The sequence below is a fragment of the Onthophagus taurus genome, chromosome 2 (genome assembly GCF_036711975.1).
Source record: "Onthophagus taurus isolate NC chromosome 2, IU_Otau_3.0, whole genome shotgun sequence".
NCBI classification, from domain to species: domain Eukaryota; kingdom Metazoa; phylum Arthropoda; class Insecta; order Coleoptera; family Scarabaeidae; genus Onthophagus; species Onthophagus taurus.
In genome coordinates this window covers 8,461,795-8,477,277 of record NC_091967.1, presented here as the reverse complement: position 1 = coordinate 8,477,277, position 15,483 = coordinate 8,461,795, and the positions used below count along the sequence as shown (strand labels likewise).

Genomic DNA, 15,483 nt, shown 5'->3' with positions numbered 1-15,483 from the left:
TTATTGGGTTTAATTTTGAATAGTGTTATTTAAAAACATTTAAGTAATATCCCATACTATTAACAAAATTAAATTGGTAAATTTAATAACGAATTTAAATTAAAATTTTGATTAATTTAGAAGTAAATAACAGGGATTTTTATTATTTTATGTTAATCAATTGCATCCGCCATTTTGCCGCAATTATTTTCTGCTTCCGAGTGTCATTCGCAGTTTCTAAGGCGAATACTCGAAGAAATCCCAATATTTACGACCGTTAAATGTGAAAAGTGGCCCCGTGGTGATTCCCGATTATGGCTAGATACGGTCAGCGACCAGAAAACGCTCTTAAAAGGGCCAATGGTAAGTCTAACCTCACTCTCAGCATATGCCAAACCACGTTTTCATTTACGCTCGTCCTTTTTACCGATTCGTGTAGAATTCATCGAAGTTGGGAAACCAACCCGGGCCCTTGATACGCTCCAGGAAGTTTTCCGGAATAAAAAATGGGCTTACAATTGGTCGGAATCTGTTTTGGAACCCATCATGTTCAAGTACTTGGATTTGTGTGTCGAACTCAAAAAATCCCATATTGCAAAGGAGGGGCTGTTTCAATACAGAAATATGTTTCAATCTGTGAATGTTGGATCTTTAGAAAATGTAATCAGAGGATATTTGAGGATGGCTGAGGAAAAAACTGAAAATGCCCGTGAGCAATCTGCCCAAGCGGTGGTTGATATAGATGATTTAGATAATGTAGCTACTCCGGAAAGTATATTATTGAGTGCTGTGTCTGGGGAGGATGCTCAAGATCGTTCAGATCGTACAATCTTAACACCTTGGGTAAAATTTTTATGGGAATCTTACTGTCAGTGCCTGGAATTGTTACGTACAAACGCCCATGTTGAAACTTTATATCACGACATAGCCCGCATGGCCTTCCAATTTTGCCTCAAATATAATCGTAAAACAGAATTTCGTAAATTATGCGACAAGCTTCGCAAGCACCTCGAAGACATCTGCAAGCTTCCTGCTCAAGTTGCTAACGTTTCTATGTCTAAACCAGAAACGCAACAACTTAATTTAGAAACGAGACTTTATCAATTAGAATCTGCAATTCAAATGGAACTGTGGCAGGTAAATAATTAAATTGGAATTAACGAAATGAGATTAATATTTATTTTAATTTAGGAAGCTTATAAAGCTATTGAAGATATTCATGGGTTAATGAACATGTCCAAGAAGATGCCTGTGCCAAAAACGATGGCTAATTATTATCAAAAATTAGCAATGGTTTTCTGGAAAGCTGGGAATTATTTATTCCATGCAGCTGCATTGTTTAAGTTATTCCAATTGTCGAAAGAAATGAAGAAAAATATTACACAAGAAGAATTACAACGGTAATTCTATTATATTCATTAACCCTCTGTTAGGCGCGTTTAAGAGATTTATAATGGATAAAGATTAAGAGATTAATATAGATACATATTTTTTTACCTTGATGTAAATCTTAAACATACAAATATAATTTGTTTTCAAGATTTTCTTAACAATACTAAGGACTATATTTGTCCTTGCCAAATTTATATCTCTCCAAATAATTACAAAAGAGTGAGAAACTTTGTTTATATTTTATGAAAACAAGTTTGGCGCAAATTGGGATGTCTGGCACAATTAGAGGTATATTTGGGATTTATTTAAAAACAGAAATTCTTGGTACTGAATAAAATGTTTGTAAATATAAAGAATAGGAGTTGACCTGTTCTTGAGGTCACACTCAACCTAACAAGATCAGACAAATTTATGAATAAAAACAATTCTAAAAACAGACAGGTAAAAGATGATTGTCATTATTGCAATATTGTAATAATAATTCTGCAAAAACAAAAAAAATCTTGTAAACAAATTATATTTGTATGCTTAAGATTTATATCAAGGTAATAAATATTTGTCAATAAATTAATTTTATACAGGGTGTTTCTGTAAGTTGTGGTATAATTTTAATCACAATTACTAGAGTTAAAATAATGACAATTTGTGAAAAAATTTTTGGTCTAAACCCACAAATACTTAAGATATGGACCTCCAAAGTTAAAACATTTTCTTAAATATTTTCAATATGTAGGAGAAATAACATAAAAGTTTTTTTTGTACTTTTAAACTGGTCTTTAATTAGATAATAAACCTGAGTCTTACAAGTTTCGGCTACAAGCCATCTTCAAAGACTAGTTTTTTAGAGAACGCTTTAAATTTAAAAAATTTATATTTGATATTTTAATCTATAATTGTGTTCAAAAACTAGTCTCTGAAGATGGCTTGTAGCTGAAACTAGTAAAACTCAGGTTTATTATCTAATTAAAGTACAAAAAAACTTTTATATTATTTCTTCTAAATATTAAAAGCTAGTTTCGAATATAATTCTTTATTTTCAATATGGTTTGTCTTAGAAAGATAAAATTTGGCAAACAATGCAATGTTATGATGAGAAATCGTTTGAGATCACTTTTGAAAGTATGCAACCATGGGATCAATGCTATACAGGTGTCCACAAAGGTTATTTCCTTAAAACTTTTTTATTATGTCGTCAGCCCTTAAAATTCCAACTGATTCTAAAAGCCTATTTCATTTTAAAATTATTTTCACTCTTGGAAATTTTTGATTAGACGCATCGTTTTAGAGTTATTCACAAAAAGATATAACCTCGTCCACGAAATACTGTCGCATCATCTGTCGAAATTAATCGTAAGTAAAGCAATAACTCAAATTAATGGTCATCAATAAAAATTTTTTTTTAAACACGCAGCATCAAGTGGTATGGATACAATTACTGTTTGTGTGGCACACGCCAAGCCGTAATTTTGTTATGATATCTATATGATATCTCAAAATCTAAACTCTAAACATTTTTTTTGACTACGTCATGAAATTCTCTGTAAAAAAAGTGTCCATATAATGTCTTAGTTATAATACTCCACCTATAATAATAACTATAATAAGATTTTGGCCTTTAGGGGAAAGACAAAAGACGATAGCAGTTTCAGGTTTTCGGCATTAGCAGTTTCTCGAGAAACGAGATCATGACATGTAAACTTTTTTTCTAAGTCTTATAGTTTCCGAGTTAGCCTATTTGGACATCGAATTTGAACCACCCTGTACATACGTATTGTATAAAGTCCCTAGATTATCAAAGTACCGCTGTTTGCCGCCATTTTGGCTCGAAAGTCAAGCGGGAAATTTAAAACTACGTCGTTCTGTTGATAAAATTACGGTAAATTTCCTTTCTTTTTTTTTCTCGTGGTACTCCGAAGAGTCGAAAGCCCATCTTACTGCTATTTTTGCAACTCCAAAGGCAACAAGACGGCATTATTTTTGGAAATAAGTGGTAACATGCACTTATAAGCTGTCAAACCGCCATTTTGGCTCGATATTTCGTACTTTGATAATCTAGGGACTTTAGTATTGTAAAGATATATGCGCGCCTAACAGAGGGTTAATTAAGTTTAAAGAATTTATTAATTTTATTTATTTTTTTTAATTTTAGAATGGCGTGTACCGTTTTAATTGCAACTTTAGCAATTCCGCTTCCGTCAGCTCACCCAGAATTTGATCGTTTCATTGAAACCGATAAATCTCCGTTGGAGAAAGCACAAAGACTCGCTGTTTTATTAGGTTTATTCCAACCACCAACCCGAGCCTCTCTTTTAAAAGATATTGTAAAAGCTAATGTTGTGAATTTAGCCACCCCCCAACTTCAAGATCTGTATAATTGGCTTGAAGTTGAGTTCCATCCATTATGTTTGTGTTTCCGCGTTAAATCCGTCATTGAAATATTACAACAAAAAGAAGAAAATTCACCATTAGCACAATACGTGCCTGCTTTACAAGATGTAACCTTGGTAAGATTAATCAGGCAAATAGCCCAGGTTTATCAAACCATCGAGTTCTCCCGATTAATCGAACTCGCCCAATTTACGACTCCGTTTCATATGGAGCGTTTATTAGTTGATTGCGTCCGCCATAATGATATGCAAATCCGTATTGACCACAAGAAATATTGCGTTCATTTCGGAATCGATTTATCGGAAAGTCAAAGGGAAGACAACCCCGAAGGGCCAACTTTGCAAAGTATGCCCAGCGAGCAAATTCGCAATCAACTAGTCAGTATGGCAACTGTTCTCCATCGAGCCGTTAATGTAATCAATCCGAATAAAAAGAAGAGCGAGCGCGAAAAGATGCGAGCCGCAATGGTCGCGAATTATCACGAAACTAAAGTCCGAGAACATCAAAGAATATTGCAACGTCGCCGGATCATCGAAGATCGCAAAGAATATATTGAGCGATTAAACACCGTTCGTGAAGAAGAAGAACAACGTCGCCTCGAAGAAATGGCTCGCCAACAGGCTTTGGCCGAACAGAAACGTTTGGAACAAGAGCGCGAAGAACGCGAACGTAAACGAGCCTTAAACGAAATCCAACAAATCAAAGATCGACATTTAAAAGAGAAAATGCAACAAATCTCGCAAACGAGTCACGGTCAAAAGATTTTAAAAAAACTCGACGAGGATGATATCAAAAAAATGGACGCCGACCAAATCGCAGCTCGTGAAGCCGAAGAATTACAAAAAGAACGTCGCGAACTACAAGCAAAACTTAAATCACAAGAAAAGAAAGTTGATTACTTCGAACGCGCGAAACGCTTAGAAGAAATCCCACTACTACAAGCAAACATGAAAGAGCGTCAATTACAAGACCAAGCGTTTTGGGAGCAACAAGAAGAGGAACGAATCAACGCTGAAATTGAAGAAAGAAAACTTGCCGAAACCACCCAAGAACGTCTCGGTCGCATGAAAGCCGACAAAGCAGCTTTCCTCGAGAAATTAATGAAAGAACGAAACGTCGTTTACGAGGATAAATTAAAAGATTTCGAACGAATCTTAGCCGATGAACGTAAAAAACGTCTCGATCAACGCAAGGAACAACGCAAACAAGAACGTCGCGCGAAATATCTAAAAGAAAAGGAGGAGGAAGAGGAACGTAAACGAGCGGAACAACGGCGGAAAGAAGAAGAGGAAAAAGCTAGGTTGGAAGAAATCGCGAGAAAGGAACGCGAAGAAAAGGAACGTATAGACCGGGAGGAGAAAGAAAGGGCGATGAGGGAAAAAGAAGAAATGTTGGAACGATCGGCCGCTAAAAAAAGGCAGAGAGAGGAGGAGATTGAAAGGAAGTTGCAAGAGGAAAAGGAAGCAAGCATGAAATCGAATGAAGATGGAGGATCTCAAATTTGGAGAAGAGGAGGAGGTAGTGGTGGTGGAGAAAGAGATAAGAAATTTGGGGGAGACGATCCTTGGAGACGTGGAGGAGAACGTGGGGAAAGAACGGAGGAGGTTAAAAAACCTACTGCGTGGAGATCTTGTAAGTTTTTTCATTTAAAATGTTGTCAATAATACAAACGTTTAATTTTTAGCTCGCGTGCGTGAAGCTGAACGTTCATCTGATTCAAAACCATTAGAATCATCATCATCAGATCATCGACCATCAGAACCATCTGCCGGTGGTGGTGGAGGTGGTGGTTGGCGTTCGGCTCCTCGTTCCGGAGATTCCCGAGAAATGGACCGTCGCGGAGATGATCGTTATGACGATCGTCGTCGTGGTGACGATCGCGGTGGCTATGAGAGAAGAGACGATAGAGATCGTGATGATAGGAGAGATGATCGCGATCGGCGCGATGACAGGAGGGATGATCGAGACCGTCGGGATGATAGAAGAGATGATCGAGATCGCCGTGATGATAGAAGAGATGATCGCGATCGCCGTGATGATAGAAGGGATGATCGAGATCGCCGCGATGACAGAGATAGGGATAATAGAAGAGATGATCGAGATCGTCGCGATGATCGTGACCGAGATAGAAGAGATGATCGCCGTGATGATAGAGATAGAAGGGATGATCGTGATCGCCGTGATGATAGAGGCTCATCATGGAGATCTAAAGCTGATGATGATTCTAGACGTCCTGCGCCGGGTGGTGATCGCGATCGTGATCGTTCTTCTAGAGGTGGTAATGATTGGAGAAGTGGAGGTGGTAAAGATTTAAGAAAGGATGATAAAGCCACGAGAGGAGGAGATCGTGATAGAGATAGAGATCGAAAATCAGGACCGACTCGTAATAGTGATAATAAACGTAAGTAATTTTTTTTCTTGAATACGTTTACAATTACTTAACTGTATAACCATAATAATAATAATTTTGTTATTTTTTTTTTAATTAATCTTTTTTGTTGTGTTTATTCGTGATAAATTATATAGAACATGAGCCAATGCCCGAATCTGAAGACGGATGGTCCCAAGTATCCAAGCGTCGTTAAAAAAGGTACAACGCACATCAGCGCCTCGATTTATTAAAATTGCGGGTTAACCATTAAAATTAAGAATCCGATTTTAATTATTATTTTACGGGATTTCATTGCTTTATTAAGAATATATTTTACCAGTTTGATTTAATTTCCTCTGTTCTTACTTTTTCTCGCCCTTCAAAGTTATAATAACAGGTTTACGATTTATATATTTATTAGGATTGTAATGCTACGCAATAAAATTTGGTGAGGTTCAATAAATTGTGATTTTATTTTATTTATATGAAAATTATGCAAAAATTATATTAATTACATTTTGTAGTTATGCAACCCAAATAACTTATTGTTATTATTATTGCTGAGGGGAGCGGCCCCTCGTCGCCACGACCTATAAGATCTATTGTAACTTAAACCCTCCAAAGGTTTAGGACAAATGTAGATCCTTGATGAACCTTAGTATTGCTCCAAAGTCTTGTTCCTTTATGTCAGTAATTGTCAGCCGAATTTTACCGAAGATTTTGTGTCTTAAGCGGCCTCTAGCGACGCATTCACACAGCTTATGTTCAGCAGTTTCCGACTAGTCCTTGCAAAATCGACAAATTTTATCCTCAACTTGTCCAATATGGAATATATTAGGCGCGCATGACCGGCCAGGAAGTCTTAGAGCGACTTTAAATCCCCTTTGCTGAGGTATAAAACCTCTTTGGTTTTATTTTGCGACACATTTATCATACACTTGTCTCACTGTGACCTGGAAGTTCTTTCCTGTTTTAAATGTCCTTTTTTGTAATCCACAGCCGGATTTGGGTCCAATAAAGGCCGTTTTCGCTGCCTCTTTTTCTAATTTGTGCGTCTTTTCATTGCCCTCAATGTCTTTGTGACCTGGAACTCACCATAGAATAACATCACTGCCCCTAGCGACTTTTCTCAGGTTGCTTATCGTTTTGTCAGTTCTTATCGTTCATCCAGACCAATTGATGTAAAGTTTCCTCAAAATAAACTAATCACCGATTACATTGCGTTGGAGTAGAAGCGTTATAGCCACTTTTAAGGGATAAAAATAAATTACAAAAATGACCTTATACGGCGGGTCGAAATTCTATTCTATCAGTATAAGGTCCGTTTTAATTTCAATCAAGTGGTTTAGACGTAGTTTCTTGAATATTTCGACATGTCCTCTGAGGTTATTCTGCATCAATGACTGAAGAGCACGTTTTTTTTTTCTCCTTTTGTATGTATAAATGAAGTGGTATGAGCAGAACTTCAAGAGCAACGGTTGGACAAGATCTTATTGCCTCTGTTATATTAAAACATGCTAACTGCAGGATTTGTGCTGTCTTGTTTTATTTTTGGCCACCAAACCAGTGAGGCATAGGCGACTATTTGTGATTTAAAACTCCAATTTCTTCCAAGGAGACTGTGGCAGATCTAATTAGCAATGATGGCCTTTTTTCTCACCTAACTGTGTGGAAGTTCCAGCTTAATTTACTGGCTAGTATTACCCCTAGGTATTTGACTTCTATTTTGAAGTTAATGTTCTGCCTGCAATGGTGAATAGTCCCTATTTTGACTTTGTTTGGATTAATGCTTCTGCATCAAGAGCTAGTAAGTAGTACAGTATTATCTATGGTAATGATTGTGTCAAATTTACCTTGAATTGTGATTACCAGGTCATCAGCAACCCAAATAACATTCTACAACATGAAGTTACAGAACAAAATTTTAAGATTAATCAAATAATAAAAATTAAGTTTTTTTATTGCATATTATGTATAGTGGTAATTATAAATATTTATGTACAACGAAAAAGAAGTTTAACCTAAAATTACAAGATTGTTATTTAAGAAAACAATAATAAAAAGAACTAATATAGCATAATGGCCCCATTGGTTTTTTCTTCAAGCATTGGTATAACGGTTTCTTTATTTCCATCACTGTTTGCTATCAGAAGAATGATTATATTAATAAAATTTGCGGCTGCTGCTCCTACCACAAACCTAAATAAAATTAAAATCAAAAACTCAGTTTGGAGCAAGATGTAGATGATTAACGAAAATTACCAAAATGAATATCCTAAATCAGCCATATTTTCCGATGTCCACATATTCTCCAACTCTTCTCTCGATAAAACGTTCGATTGGAGCTTAAAATAATATTGTAATAACCAAAATCCGATTGCTCCCAGATTTGAGAGCACTAAAAATAAACAATCATTAAGATTCTTCAGTGGTGTTAAACAAATAGAGGCTTACTTGCTAAGAAATTCCATAAATAGAGACGTTTTGATGTTAAAAGACAATTGGAGCTACTTGTTCCTGCGTTAATAGCAGCGAAAACACCACTTAACGCTGAAAGAAGGAGTCCGGCACAAACGCATGTTATCGTTCCCAACCATAACCAGTAATTTAAAAATTCTGGTTCATATTTTAATAAATGTACCACTAAAAATAAAAAATAATACTTATAATAATAAATTTTAACATTTTAATACAAAATTTGAATTTTATTATATTTTTATGTTGGTAATACTAAAATTCAAACTGTCAAAAATTTTATTTTGACAAACGTTAAAATGTTGTTATGAATACGTTTATTTATGAGCAAGTTTTATTTACATTTTAATTTTATTACATTTGTAGTAAAGAATCCCATTTTCAAGGTATTTATAACTGTTATGTAAACGCGTTTAAAGCCTGAGGCAAATTTTCTTGTTCTTTCTCCATAGAAAATAACGCAAGGAATTGGGTTGACCAAAAACAAGTTATAACAGGTTCCTGAGTGACACATTGTAAAGGTAGGTGTATATTTTTTTAACAAGTCTTTAGTTGTCTCACTTTAATAAAATCAATTAAAATCAACCTAAAAATAACTCCTTTAGTAGGAATGTGTTAATTTTCTAGTTCAATAAAGGTTTGACAGTGTGACCTTGAAAGAATTAAAGAGTTTAATAATTAAAAAGAAATATGTTGGTAACATTTTTATAGTTATTCATATGTCTTTATTATGGTAATTTATTAAGTTTTTTCTCAAACACACCTTTACTTTTCTTCAAACGGTATGTTAAATCCTATAAATATTAATGATTTCAAAGGATCCTCATGAGAATTTTAAACAAACTCAATGAAAAAAAAAAGCTTTTTTTATTCTTTCTCATACCATCAATAGGGTAAGTTCTCCATCCATACGCAACGTTTAAATCCTTTTTACCATCGAATAAACCAAAATTAATCCTCCCTTGACTTTCTTCGGGGTTTATTGTTCGTTTAGCAACCGCATTGACCCACTGTTTGGTCCCCAGGCTGGCCACCAGCAAAGCTATGGCAAAGCAGGATCCGAAGAAGGTCACGAAAATCATAGCCCTCTTAAACATGGTCATCTCCAATACAATCGATCATCGATAATCGTCCAAACGAAGAAGTAACACATTTTAAAAATATTTACACTTTAAACTTTTTAAAAAGTCTTTGAAGTTTTTTTTTGGTTTCACATGATTTCTTTTGCGTTCTTTTCCACTTTTTTTTAAAGTTAAGATAAGAACACGAACCGAGTTAGGTATTGAGAACCAGACGGTTTTGTTGTCCGTACCGGAACGAGGATGACGGCGTGGAAGAAACGGTTTGGGTCGGGTTTTGTCGAGAAAGCAACGGACAAGGACGAGAGAGAGAATTCTACCTGGGTTAACTTTTACTTTGGTTCACCTGGTTTGGAATTTATTTTCTTTTTTTTAATTCAGATAGGCAACCCAAATAACATTTTGTTATGATCTTGGTTTCCTAAAATACTATAAAAGCATAAAAAGTACAGAGAGATCGAAAAGTCGCCCACATCAAATTAAATGTATGTTTAATAGTAATTTCGTGCGAAATATTTAGATGTTGGAGTACCCAATAACTCAACAATAACGAGATTAATTGCCCGTTTCCATGAATGTGGATCAGTTGTGCTAACAAGAAGAAAACCAGGAGACCAGCCATTTTAACCGACGAGAAATTGACATTTGAAATGTGATGCTACTAATTTTCTGTTATCGTATTACGTTAATTATTAATTACTACATAATTAAATTTAAATTTTTATTTTAATTTTCAATTTTTATTTTGACAACCCAAGTATCTGTCTAATTTATAAGCGCCATCTAAAATTTTACTGATTAACTATTTAACTTCTATGAAGTTAGGTGTGCTTTCCAATTTTATCTGTTAGATAATTATTTACATAATCTCCTTTAGAAATATCTTAAAAAGTTATTATTTGGGTTGATAAATGCTAATAAAAGTAATAATTTAACAATAAAAAGTACATATTTTGCATAAATTTAATTAATTTTGACACATGTATATTATTTAAAAAATGTATGCAACCCAAACGACACGCGATGAGAATAAGATGTATATAACCTAAAATAAAAATTAATTTAAACTAATTCTAAAAGTAGATTAAATAAAAAAAGGAAATAAAACGGACGTTGCCGAGAGAGGAGAAATAAATTGAAAAATTACTTTACAACCTACTTAATAGCCCCTTTTGAAAAAAAAAAAAACAGGAAATGACGAAGATAGTGTCGATTGGCCAATGAACTCCTCGTAAAGAAACGTTTACAGTAGGATGTTGTTTATTAAAATTTAAACCACATCAATGGCGATGTTGTAAAACTTCTTGGGCGTCTCCTGCTTTCTTATTGATAAGCACTTGAGCAGCAGGAGCAACGAATAACTCTCCTGCGGCACTAGTACTTAGAAACAAGTCACAGAATTATTTTTTAAATTTATTACCAACCTAAAGAAAATTGAGTTGGTACCTTGTTCTTTTTTGCGCTTGGTTGGAGAAGTACGAAAAGAGTTTAGAAAAAAAGCTCAGACTTAATTGGGTAACGAGACAGATCATTCACAAACCGGGGTCATATCACTTAACCTCAAAAATAGATGGAATAAAGAAAGATAGAGAGGAAGAAATAAAGAAAAATATATCGTGGGGATTTTTTGCTTTAAAATAATTAATTATTAAAAAGAATGAAGGTTAATTTGAGGTTATACCCACCGAGATGTCTATGTTGATACTTTTCATCAATACTTTTTGAAACAAATTTAAAAAAAAAATTAATGTTAAAGAAAAAAAATTAAACTTACCGATTATCGGTAGGAAACAAGCGACGATCGAACAACAAATGGCCGTGTTTATTTCAAAGGCGACTCGATTGTTCATAGGGTCAACGCAATCTTCGATGTGTCACGGGGTTATCGTCTATCCATATTCATAAACGCGATTATTTTTCATTTTCTATACTCGGGATTCTAAATGCTATTTTCAACTAAAACAGCGGTACCAATAATAATTTTACATTTTATTTTTACTTTAGTTGTGATTCTAAATCCAATAGATGGAGACATGAAAATGTTTTTGTTATTTGATGCAATGACAGTTATTTAAATTTTTAGTTAAACATTAGTCCAATAGATGGAAGCAAATGTAATGTATTAATTATTAGGAGTTATTTATTATTTTTAAACAAATTAAACACGACATAAAATAGTGTTCAATTGAGGTTAAATATTTAATAAGAAGAATTAATAAAAGAATACAAGAAAAGTTAATATAAAATTGATTATTTGAATTCTTACTTGGAAATAAACCCAATAGATGGAGACTTAATTAAGTTTTTATATTTTTAATTATTAAAAAATTAAATTATTGCTATTTTACATTATACGTAACTGAAAATAAAGAAAAAGGATAAATTAGAAATCGTTTAAAGAATTCATTAAAAAAAATATTTTAATACATTATGCGCTATTTGGGTTGCATAATATTTATAAAAAAAATATTTTTTTCTTAAACAATTACACTAACTTTGTTATAAACCTAAATATTATGTATGAAATTGTTTTAAAGGATTTTTTTATAACCTACAAATTTTAATAAATTTATAGGTATATAAAATTAATAAAAAACAAGAACGTTTCGAATAATAATAAAAGTAATATTTACGTTTTAAATATGTGTGTTGAAACCATGTTTCCTTCAAAAACAACATTCACGTAACACGACTAACGACGAGTAAATGATGACTGGGGCCCTCTTAATAAGCACCAATTGGGTATATATGTGAACCCACATCCCAAGTGTAATTTAAGTTAAATTAAGAGATTATTTCCTTTTGTGCACGTTATTATTCTATTGTGGTCAGCCCCATTGTTGATGCGTCAAGTAACTTAAAAAATATCTAAAAACTAAATCTAAAAGAACGCTTTATGGTGGTGGTTATAAATATTCATACGTTCCGTACGATTAATTAAATAAATTTAAAATTAACTAAATTAATTAAAAATTGACTTGTACAGACAAAATCGAAAATAAAAAGAATTCCACGTGTTAAACGAATTATTATAACAAGTAGGAAATTGTTTTATAAAAGTCTATTACGTCAATTTATAAAAATAGAATCATTGGTTGAGTAAAAGAATGAAAAAAAATATACTGGTTACCGGTTTGAAACCATTTGACACCGTCGGCGTTTCGGTCAATTGGTAAATTGAATTATCGCAATGAATACATGAATCATTTAAAAAGAGAGTGCGAGGTGGAGTTGATGTTGAATTGAAAGAGCACGTTTATGATACAAGAAAAAGGGGTGACCGGACGATGCGGGACCTAGCTTAACGCGGTTCCTTTTTTTAACATTGCGTAATGAAATTTCCGGTCCAACGAAATTCAGTAATAATTACTTTTTTAAATGTAACTGACAGGAAACGTTTCATTTACACATGATTTAAATTTTGCATAGTACTGTATACAGTGAATTTCATTTAAGATGCACTATACTAAAATATATTTCCATAGAAATCAGGGCGTACCTACTTACAATTAGTTTCTCAATATAATTTGACATTACAGTAAAACCTCGATATAACGGATCAATGCGTGGAACGCAGTGTCCGTTATAGCTAAATAAAAATATACAATCTAGTGCTGAATAACAAATTAAACTAGACTAACACTAGAACTAACACAAGACCTAGAACTAGAATCATTCGGGTTTAGCCGTCTTGAAAGACGTGCGGCTAAACCCGAATGTTTCTAGTTTTAGGTCTAGTGTTACTTCTAATTTTAATTGTTTTACAGCGCCAGACCAAGTACTAGATTAATTCAGGTTTCGCCGTCTTAAGAGACGTACTGCTAAACCCAAATGTTTAGTTATTATAAAGGGATTTTTCAAGGTGTCTAATTATAAGTGCTAATTATTGTTAAGCCAACAGACATTCAGCAAAGTATTAGTGTTATTCCATATGTACAATTTTCTTAGTTATTGTTAAAGTTTGTACTGTTCGAATACTGTTTCTGCTGTCAACTGCAAACTGCAGAGGTAACCACGTACTTTTGCTTTTACTCTTCTAAGTGAAATAAATCATCCAACATATTTGAAATTTCTACTACAGAGCGTTCAACAATGGTTGTAAGGTGTACCAATCTTGAGTAATTCGTGATTTCCTAATATTTCGGAATGTGTTCGAATACGGATTTTGCATACTGGAGTTATAAAAGAGTTGGGTTTATAATATAATAGACTTGTTCGCACAAACCTGTCAAACCGTTTCTGAATGGTTTCAAACTGAAAACTCCATTTGTACGTGTCAAATAATGCAAGCAAATCTATTGATATAAGCGATATAAAATAAATTTCCAATCATTTATAACCTATTTTACGTACAAATCTAATAACAAATGTCGTAAATTATTTCTAATAAAGTTTGCTTCGTTTATAAAGATGTTATAATTTGACGTTTAACTTTTTGAGGTTAGGTTAGATTTGTAATTACTCATCTTGTCAAAATTACTCTTAAATAAGTCTTGTACTCTATGTATTAGTCAAATACGTAAATTATTTACGTAAATAAAAGTTTAGTTAAACTTTTTTAGGACTTTAACAGCTTTAACGACGCTAGTTTATTGTTTGGCAGTCGCGAAATCAAATCTACGTTATGCCATTTTTCTTAATACCAACCTTATATAAACAAAAATAATATTTTTATTGAATTAATCTTTTTATAAATATTTTATAGTAAATTTACGATATTAGTTGATATACTCATCGTGCGACGAAATTCCAAAAAGATACAATTTATATCACATAATGCATTACGATACATTAAAATTTAGTTATGATTTAGTATTTGACAAGTAAACATAACCTTAAAAATTTGGTTGACGTTTAACCTTACAGTTCAAATAATCATTGGCAACATTCCATTTTCCTTTCTTTACTTATTTGAAACAATTATCATTTCTTTTTTCGTTTAAACATTAATGCATTTATTATATAGTATTTTGACATACTGCTAATAGTCCAACAGTTATTTATCTATTAATTTTACTATTTTTTTGATACAATATAGGCAACCCAAATAACATTTTTCTTACTCTATATTTTTTTATTACATTTTATAAACATTTACAATCTTCATTACTATTTTTAAACTATTCCTTTGCTTGATTGAAATCTGTCTCCTTGATAGTTCGTCATGCTGCCATGATTTTGAGTCGAGTGAAAATCTCAAGTCTCAATCTATTTTTTTTTGTATCCAGATCGACTGTTACTGTTTATGTAATTATACCACGGTATCAATTACACATACACACACACACTTCTTTGCTGCCACAATATTTTTCTGCTGATTCGGTCTACCCAAGGTAAAACCGTAACACCATCAGCTGAGGTTTATTACAAAATCGTCAGTCGTTTGTACAACATCTTTTAATAATTTTCTCCATTTTCTAATCATTAATTTTCAAATCACTAATTGAAATAAAATCGTAAGTAAGTAATATTTTTAATTATATTTTTTAAACACTATTAGTTCAGAAGATGATTCTTTTTTCTTTGGAAAACTCTTCAAGTTCTTGTTTGGAATGTTCAGCAGATAATAAGTAGTTATGCCGTATGTGTTTTCACTTATTAAACGTACGGTATTACTACTTTTTATCTACCGAATACAAAACTACCTTTTCTTTATCAACAATTTTATTTCATTCGATACAATTTTCTTCAAATTATATGGGAAGTACTGGATCTTAATGTCAGTTTAGGGGAATTAGAGCTACCAACTTAGGTTGTTTAAGTTGGTAACTCTAATTGTTTTAAATTGACACAATCATC

General features: G+C 33.0%; 2 protein-coding genes and 1 long non-coding RNA gene across 3 annotated transcripts; 2 read left to right on the top strand and 1 right to left on the bottom strand.

Moving 5' to 3' along the window:
* Positions 1-154: 154 nt before the first annotated feature.
* On the top strand, positions 155-6,593 carry LOC111427621 (eukaryotic translation initiation factor 3 subunit a). Its single transcript, XM_023062846.2, has 6 exons — positions 155-342; positions 419-1,116; positions 1,171-1,379; positions 3,521-5,391; positions 5,444-6,160; positions 6,286-6,593. The coding sequence occupies exons 1-6, from the start codon at positions 294-296 to the stop codon at positions 6,342-6,344; spliced, it is 3,603 nt and encodes a 1,200-aa protein (XP_022918614.2). The 5' UTR covers positions 155-293; the 3' UTR covers positions 6,345-6,593.
* A 1,479-nt stretch (positions 6,594-8,072) lies between these two features.
* Positions 8,073-10,071, bottom strand: LOC111427336 (clarin-2). Its single transcript, XM_023062435.2, has 4 exons — positions 9,489-10,071; positions 8,585-8,773; positions 8,393-8,528; positions 8,073-8,329 (listed from the first exon to the last, which is right to left on the bottom strand). The coding sequence occupies exons 1-4, from the start codon at positions 9,706-9,708 to the stop codon at positions 8,197-8,199; spliced, it is 678 nt and encodes a 225-aa protein (XP_022918203.2). The 5' UTR covers positions 9,709-10,071; the 3' UTR covers positions 8,073-8,196.
* LOC139428970 (uncharacterized) lies at positions 8,893-9,795 on the top strand. Its single transcript, XR_011639654.1, has 2 exons — positions 8,893-8,991; positions 9,058-9,795. It is a non-coding gene; the product is annotated as an uncharacterized lncRNA (long non-coding RNA).
* Positions 10,072-15,483: the final 5,412 nt, after the last annotated feature.